The following is an 8748-nucleotide window of genomic DNA, read 5'->3' as shown; positions in this document are numbered from 1 at the left end:
CCAGTACTGGACAGCCAGCACTGCTATCCCAGAGAAATCAGTCTCCAGACCTGGACAGCCATCTCAGATGCAGGTGTGACCTCACGCTCAGTCCTGGACAGCCAGCTCCGCTATCCCAGCGACATCAGTCTCCATTACAGGACAGCCAGCTCCGCTATCCCAGTGACATCAGTCTCCAGCCCATCCGTCTCCAGCCCTGGATAGCCAGCTCTGCTATCCCAGCGACATCCGTCTCCAGCCCTTGACAGCCAGCTCCGCTATCCCAGCGACATCCATCTCCAGCCCTGTACAGCATGCCCAGATGCACATGTGACCTCACATTCCGGCCCTGGACATCCAGCTCCACTATCCCAGCGACACCAGTCTCCAGTACTGGACAGCCAGCTCCGCTATCCTTGCGACATCCGTCTCCAGCCCTGGACAGCCAGCTCCGCTATCCCAACGACATCAGTCAACAGCCCTGGACAGCCAGCTTCGCTATCCCAGCGACACCAGTCTCCAGTACTGGACAGCCAGCTCCGCTATCCTTGAGACATCCGTCTCCAGCCTTGGACAGCCAGCTCCGCTATCCCAGCGACATCAGTCTCCAGCCCTGGACAGCCAGCTCTGCTATCCCAGCGACATCAGTCTCCAGTCCTGGACTGCCAGCTCTGCTATCCCTGCGACATCAGTCACCAGCCCTGGAAAGCCAGCTCCGCTATCCCAGCGACATCAGTCTCCAGCCCTGGACTGCCAGCTCCGCTATCCCTGTGACATCAGTCTCCATCCCTGGACAGCCAGCTCCGCTATCCAAGTGACATCAGTCTCCAGCCCTGGACTGTTAGCTCTGCTATCCCAGCGACATCAGTCTCCAGCCCTGGACTGTTAGCTCTGCTATCTCAGTGACATCAGTCTCTAGCCATGGACAGCCAGCTCTGCTATCCCAGAGACATCAGTCTCCAGCCCATCAGTCTCCAGCCCTGGACAGCCAACTCTGCTATCCCAGAGACATCAGTCTCCAGTCCTGGACTGCCAGCTCCGCAATCCCAGTGACATCAGTCTCCATCCCTGGACAGCCAGCTCCGCTATCCCAGCGGCATCAGTCTCCAGCCCTGGACTGTTAGCTCTGCTATCCCAGCGACATCAGTCTCCAGCCATGGACAGCCAGCTTCGCTATCCCAGCGACATCAGTCTTAAACCCTGGACTGCCAGCTCTGCTATCCCAGCGACATCAGTCTCCAGCCCTGGACAGCCAGCTCTGCTATCCCAGCGACATCAGTCTACAGCCCTGGACTGCTAGCTCTGTTATCCCAGCGACATCAGTCTCCAGCTCTGGATTGCCAGCTCTGCTATCCCAGCGACATCAGTCTCCAGCCCTGGATAGCCAGCTCTGCTATCCCAGCAACATCAGTCTCCAGCACTGGACAGTCAGCTCTGCTATCCCAGCGACATCAGTCTCCAGCCCTGGACAGCCAGCTCCGCTATTCCAGAGACATCAGTCTCCAGCCCTGGACAGCCAGCTCCGCTATCCCAGCGACATCCGTCTCCAGCCCTGAACAGCCAGCTGCTCTATCCCAGCGACATCAGTCTCCAGTACTGGACAGCCAGTTCCGCTATCCCAGCGACATCAGTCTCCAGTCCTGGACAGCCAGCTCCGCTATCCAAGCGACATCAGTCTCCAGCCCTGGACAGCCAGCTCCGCTATCCCGGAGACATCAGTCTCCAGCCCTGGACAGCCAGCTCCGCTATCCCAGCGACATCCGTCTCCAGCCCTGGACAGCCAGCTCCGCTATCCCAGCGACATCAGTCTCCATTACTGCACAGCCAGATGCGCTATCCCAGCAACATCTGTCTCCAGCCCTGGATAGCCAGCTCCACTATTCCAGCAACATCAGTCAACAGCCTTGCACAGCCAGCTCAGGTGCACGTATGACCTCATCTGACCTCACGCTCCAGCCCTGGACAGCCAGCTCCGCTATCCCAGCGACATCGTCTCCAGCCCTGGACAGCCAGCTCAGGTGCACGTGTGGCCTCATCTGACCTCACGCTCCAGCCCTGGACAGCCAGCTCTGCTATCCCAGCAACATCCGTCTCCAGCCCTGGACAGCCAGCTCTGCTATCCCAGCAACATCCATCTCCAGCCCTGGACAGCCAGCTCTGTTATCCCAGTGACATCAGTCTCCAGCCCTGGACAGCCAGCTCCGCTATCCCAGCAACATCCTTCTCCAGCCCTGGACTGCCAGCTCGGATACCCCAACGACATCATTCTCCATCCCTGGATAGCCAGCTCCGCTATCCCAGCGACATCACTCTCCAGACCTGGACAGCCGGCTCCGCTATCCCAGCGCCATCGTCTCCAGCCCTGGACTGCCAGCTCTGCTATCCCACCGACATCAGTCTCCAGCCCATCAGTCTCCAGCCCTGGACATTCAGCTCCGCTATCCCAGCAACATCAGTCACCAGCCCTGGACAGCCAGCTCCGCTATCCCACCGACATCAGTCTCCAGCCCATCAGTCTCCAGCCCTGGACATTCAGCTCCGCTATCCCAGCAACATCAGTCTCCAGTCCTCGAAAGCCAGCTCCGCTATCCCAGCGACATCAGTCTCCAGCCCATCAGTCTCCATCCCTGGACAGCCAGCTCCGCTATCCCTGCAACATCAGTCTCCAGCCCTGGACAGCCAGCTCAGATGCACATGTGACCTCATCTGACCTCATGCTCCAGCACTGGACAGCCAGCTCTGCTATCCCAGCGACATCAGTCTCCAGCCCTGGACAGCCAGCTCCGCTATCCCAGCGACATCAGTCTCCAGCCCTGGACAGCCAGCTCCGCTATCCCAGCGACATCAGTCTGCAGCGCTGGATAGCCAGCTCTGCTATCCCAGCGACATCAGTCTACAGCCCTGGACTGCCAGCTCAGATGCACGTGTGACCTCATCTGACCTCACGCTCCAGCCCTGGACATCCAGCTCCGCTATCCCTGCGACATCCGTCTCCAGCCCTGGAAAGCCAGCTCAGATGCACATGTGACCTCATCTGACCTCATGCTCCAGCACTGGACAGCCAGCTCTGCTATCCCAGCGACATAAGTATCCAGCCCTGGACAGCCAGCTCCGCTATCCCAGCGACAACAGTCTCCAGCCCTGGACAGCCAGCTCCACTATCCCAGCGACATCAGTCTCCAGCCCTGGACTGCCAGCTCCGCTATCCCAGCGACATCCATCTCCAGCCCTGGACAGCCAGCTCCGCTATCCCATACGACATCAGTCTCCAGCCCTGGACAGCCAGCTCCACTATCCCAGCGACATCAGTCTCCAGCCCTGGACTGCCAGCTCCGCTATCCCATACGACATCAGTCTCCAGTCCTGGACAGCCAGCTCCGCTATCGCAGCGACATCAGTCTCCAGCCCCTGACAGCCAGCTCCGCTATCCCAGGGACATCAGTCTCCAGCCCTGGACAGCCAGCTCCGCTATCCCAGCAACATCAGTCTCCAGCCCTGGACAGCCAGCTCCGCTAACCCAGCAACATCAGTCTCCAGCCCTGGACAGCCAGCTCTGCTATCCCAGAGACATCAGTCTCCAGCCCTGGACAGCCAGCTCCGCTATCCCAGCGACATCAGTCTCCAGCGCTGGACAGCCAGCTCCGCTATCCCAGCGACATCTGTCTCCAGCCCTGGACAGCCAGCTCCGCTATCCCAGAGACATCAGTCTCCAGCCCTGGAGAGCCAGCTCCGATGCACGTGTGACCTCATCTGACCTCACGCCCCAGCCCTGGACAGCCAGCTCTGCTATCCCACAGATATCAGTCTCCAGCCCTGGACAGCCAGCTCCGCTATCTCAGTGACATCAGTCTCCAGCCCTGGACAGCCAGCTCTGCTATCCCAGCGACATCAGTCTCCAGCCCTGGCCTGCCAGCTCGGCTATCCCACCGACATCGGTCTCCGCCCTGGACTGCCAGCTCTGCTATCCCACCGACATCAGTCTCCAGCCCATCAGTCTCCAGCCCTGGACATTCAGCTCCGCTATCCCAGCAACATCAGTCACCAGCCCTGGACAGCCAGCTCCGCTATCCCACCGACATCAGTCTCCAGCCCATCAGTCTCCAGCCCTGGACATTCAGCTCCGCTATCCCAGCAACATCAGTCTCCAGTCCTCGAAAGCCAGCTCCGCTATCCCAGCGACATCAGTCTCCAGCCCATCAGTCTCCATCCCTGGACAGCCAGCTCCGCTATCCCTGCAACATCAGTCTCCAGCCCTGGACAGCCAGCTCAGATGCACATGTGACCTCATCTGACCTCATGCTCCAGCACTAGACAGCCAGCTCTGCTATCCCAGCGACATCAGTCTCCAGCCCTGGACAGCCAGCTCCGCTATCCCAGCGACATCAGTCTCCAGCCCTGGACAGCCAGCTCCGCTATCCCAGCGACATCAGTCTGCAGCGCTGGATAGCCAGCTCTGCTATCCCAGCGACATCAGTCTAAAGCCCTGGACTGCCAGCTCAGATGCACGTGTGACCTCATCTGACCTCACGCTCCAGCCCTGGACATCCAGCTCCGCTATCCCTGCGACATCCGTCTTCAGCCCTGGAAAGCCAGCTCAGATGCACATGTGACCTCATCTGACCTCATGCTCCAGCACTGGACAGCCAGCTCTGCTATCCCAGCGACATAAGTATCCAGCCCTGGACAGCCAGCTCCGCTATCCCAGCGACAACAGTCTCCAGCCCTGGACAGCCAGCTCCACTATCCCAGCGACATCAGTCTCCAGCCCTGGACTGCCAGCTCCGCTATCCCAGCGACATCCATTTCCAGCCCTGGACAGCCAGCTCCGCTATCCCATACGACATCAGTCTCCAGCCCTGGACAGCCAGCTCCACTATCCCAGCGACATCAGTCTCCAGCCCTGGACTGCCAGCTCCGCTATCCCAGTGACATCAGTCTCCAGTCCTGGACAGCCAGCTCCGCTATCGCAGCGACATCAGTCTCCAGCCCCTGACAGCCAGCTCCGCTCTCCCAGGGACATCAGTCTCCAGCCCTGGACAGCCAGCTCCGCTATCCCAGCAACATCAGTCTCCAGCCCTGGACAGCCAGCTCCGCTAACCCAGCGACATCAGTCTCCAGCCCTGGACAGCCAGCTCTGCTATCCCAGAGACATCAGTCTCCAGCCCTGGACAGCCAGCTCTGCTATCCCAGCGACATCAGTCTCCAGCGCTGGACAGCCAGCTCCGCTATCCCAGCGACATCTGTCTCCAGCCCTGGACAGCCAGCTCCGCTATCCCAGAGACATCAGTCTCCAGCCCTGGAGAGCCAGCTCCGATGCACGTGTGACCTCATCTGACCTCACGCCCCAGCCCTGGACAGCCAGCTCTGCTATCCCACAGATATCAGTCTCCAGCCCTGGACAGCCAGCTCCGCTATCCCAGCGACATCAGTCTCCAGTCCTGGACAGCCAGCTGCACTATCCCAGTGACATCAGTCTCCAGCCCTGGACTGGCAGCTCCGCTATCCCAGCGACATCAGTCTCCAGCCTGGGACAGCCAGCTCCGCTATCCCAGCGACATCAGTCTCCAGCCCTGGACTGCCAGCTCGGCTATTTTAGCGACATCAGTCTCCAGCCCTGGACAGCCAGCTCCGCTATCCCAGTGACATCCGTCTCCAGCCCTGGACAGCCAGCTCCACTATCCCAGCGACATCAGTCTTCAGTACTGGACAGCCAGCTCCGCTATCCCAGCGACATCAGTCTCCAGCCCTGGACAGCCAGCTCCGCTATCCCAGTGACATCAGTCTCAAGCCCTGGACAGCCAGCTCCACTATCCCAGCGACATCAGTCTCCAGCTATGGACAGCCAGCTCCGTTATCCCAGCGTCATCCGTCTCCAGCCCTGGACAGCCAGCTCTGCTAGCCCAGCAACATCAGTCTCCAGTCCTGGACATCCAGCTCCGCTATCCCAGCAACATCAATCCCCAGTACTGGACAGCCAGCTCTGCTACCCCAGCGACATCCGTCTCCAGCCCTGGACAGCCAGCTTCGCTATCCCAGCAACATCCGTCTGCAGCCCTGGACAACCAGCTCGGCTATCCCAGCGACATCAGTCTCCAGTACTGGTCAGCCAGCTCTGCTATCCTTGCGACATCCGTCTCCAGCCCTGGACAGCCAGCTCCCCTATCCCAGGGACATCCGTCTCCAGCCCTGTACAGCATGCTCAGATGCACATGTGACCTCACACTCCGGCTCTGGAAATCCAGCTCCGCTATCCCAGCGACACCAGTCTCCAGTACTGGACAGCCAGCTCCGCTATCCTTGCGACATCAGTCTCCAGCCCTGGACTGCCAGCTCTGCTATCCCAGCGACATCCGTTTCAGCCCTGGACAGCCAGCTCCACTATCCCAGCAACATCCGTCTCCAGCCCTGGGCAGCCAGCTCCGCTATCCCAGCGACATCAGTCTCCAGCCCTGGACAGCCAGCTCTGCTATCCCAGCGACATCAGTCTCCAGTCCTGGACTGCCAGCTCTGCTATCCCTGCGACATCAGTCACCAGCCCTGGACATCCAGCTCTGCTATCCCAGCGACATCAGTCTCCAGCCCATCAGTCTCCAGCCCTGGACAGCCAGCTCTGCTATCCCAGAGACATCAGTCTCCAGCCCTGGACTGCCAGCTCCGCTATCCCAGTGACATCAGTCTCCATCCCTGGACAGCCAGCTGTGCTATCCCAGCGACATCAGTCTCCAGCCCTGGACTGCTAGCTGTGCTATCCCAGCGACATCAGTCTCCAGCCATGGACAGCCAGCTTCGCTATCCCAGCGACATCAGTCTCCAGCCTTGGATTGCCAGCTCTGCTATCCCAGTGACATCAGTCTCCAGCCTTGGACAGCCAGCTCTGTTATCCCAGCGACATCAGTCTCCAGCCCTGGACTGCTAGCTCTGCTATCCCAGCGACATCAGTCTCCAGCCCTGGATTGCCAGCTCCGCTATCCCAGCGACATCAGTCTCCAGCCCTGGATAGCCAGCTCTGCTATCCCAGCGACATCCATCTCCAGCCCTAGACAGCCAGCTCTACTATCCCAGCGACATCAGTCTCCAGCCCTGGACTGCCAGCTCTGCTATCCCAGCGACATCAGTCTCCAGCCCTGGACAGCCAGCTCCGCTATCCCAGAGACATCAGTCTCCAGCCCTGGACAGCCAGCTCCGCTATCCCAGCGACATCCGTCTCCAGCCCTGGACAGCCAGCTCCGCTATCCCAGCGACATCAGTCTGCAGCCCTCGCCTGCCAGCTCCGCTATCCCAGCGAAATCAGTCTCCAGCCCTGGACAGCCAGCTCTGCTATCCCAGCGACATCAGTCTCCAGGCCTGGACAGCCACCTCCGCTATCCCAGCGACATCCGTCTCCAGCCCTGGATTGCCAGCTGCGCTATCCCAGCGACATCAGTCTCCAGCCCTGGATAGCCAGCTCTGCTATCCCAGCGACATCCATCTCCAGCCCTAGACAGCCAGCTCTGCTATCCCAGCGACATCAGTCTCCAGCCCTGGACAGCAAGCTCTGCTATCCCAGCGACATCAGTCTCCAGCCCTGGACAGCCAGCTCCGCTATCCCAGAGACATCAGTCTCCAGCCCTGGACAGCCAGCTCCGCTATCCCAGCGACATCCGTCTCCAGCCCTGGACAGCCACCTCCGCTATCCCAGCGACATCCGTCTCCAGCCCTGGACAGCCAGCTCCGCTATCCCAGCGACATCAGTCTCCAGCCCATCAGTCTCCATCCCTGGGCAACCAGCTCCACTATCCCTGCGACATCAGTCACCAGTCCTGGAGAGCCAGCTCCACTATCCCAGCAACATCCGTCTCCAGCCCTGGACAGCCAGCTCCACTATCCCAGCGACATCAGTCTCCAGCCCTGGACAGCCAGCTCCGCTATCCCAGCGACATCCGTCTCCAGCACTGGACAGCCAGCTCCCCTATCCCAGCGATATCAGTCTCCAGCCCTGGACAGCCAGCTCCGCTATACCAGCGACATCAGTCTCCGGCGCTGGATAGCCAGCTCTGCTATCCCAGCGACATCAGTCTACAGCCCTGGACAGCCAGCTCCGCTACCCCAGCGACATCAGTCTCCAGCCCTGGACTGCCAGCTCAGATGCACGTGTAACCTCATCTGACCTCACGCTCCAGCCCTGGGCAGCCAACTCCGCTATCCCAGCGATATCAGTCTCCAGCCCTGGAAAGCCAGCTCAGGTGCACGTGTGACCTCATCTGACCTCATGCTCCAGCACTGGACAGCCAGCTCTGCTATCCCAGCGACATCAGTCTCCAGCCCTGGACAGCCAGCTCCGCTATCCCAGCGACATCAGTCTCCAGCCCTGGACAGCCAGCTCCACCATCCCAGCGACATCAGTCTCCAGCCCTGGACTGCCAGCTCCGCTATACCAGCGACATCCATCTCTAGCCCTGGACAGCCAGCTCCGCTATCCCATATGACATCAGTCTCCAGCCCTGGACAGCCAGCTCCACTATCCCAGCCACATCAGTCTCCAGCCCTGGACTGCCAGCTCCGCTATCCCAGTGACATCAGTTTCCAGTCCTGGACAGCCAGCTCTGCTATCCCAGTGACATCAGTCTCCAGCCCCTGACAGCCAGCTCCGCTATCCCAGGGACATCAGTCTCCAGCCCTGGACAGCCAGCTCCGCTATCCCAGCGACATCAGTCTCCAGCCCTGGACAGCCAGCTCCGCTATCTCAGCGACATCAGTCTCCAGCGCTGGACAGCCAGCTCCGCTATCCCA

General features: G+C 60.3%; 1 protein-coding gene across 1 annotated transcript; it reads left to right on the top strand.

Moving 5' to 3' along the window:
* The first annotated feature begins 293 nt into the window (after positions 1-293).
* LOC138487211 (mucin-5AC-like) lies at positions 294-8115 on the top strand. The gene is made up of 7 exons (XM_069613851.1): positions 294-793; positions 1206-1873; positions 1936-2905; positions 4613-5133; positions 5230-6190; positions 6672-7357; positions 7454-8115. The coding sequence occupies exons 1-7, from the start codon at positions 294-296 to the stop codon at positions 8113-8115; spliced, it is 4968 nt and encodes a 1655-aa protein (XP_069469952.1).
* The last annotated feature ends 633 nt before the right edge of the window (positions 8116-8748 follow it).

The sequence above is a fragment of the Ambystoma mexicanum genome, chromosome 9, assembly GCF_040938575.1.
Source record: "Ambystoma mexicanum isolate Mex_15411 chromosome 9, UKY_AmexF1_1, whole genome shotgun sequence".
NCBI classification, from domain to species: domain Eukaryota; kingdom Metazoa; phylum Chordata; class Amphibia; order Caudata; family Ambystomatidae; genus Ambystoma; species Ambystoma mexicanum.
The sequence above is the reverse complement of the archived record's forward strand: the minus strand, read 5'-3'. Positions and strand labels throughout refer to the sequence as shown.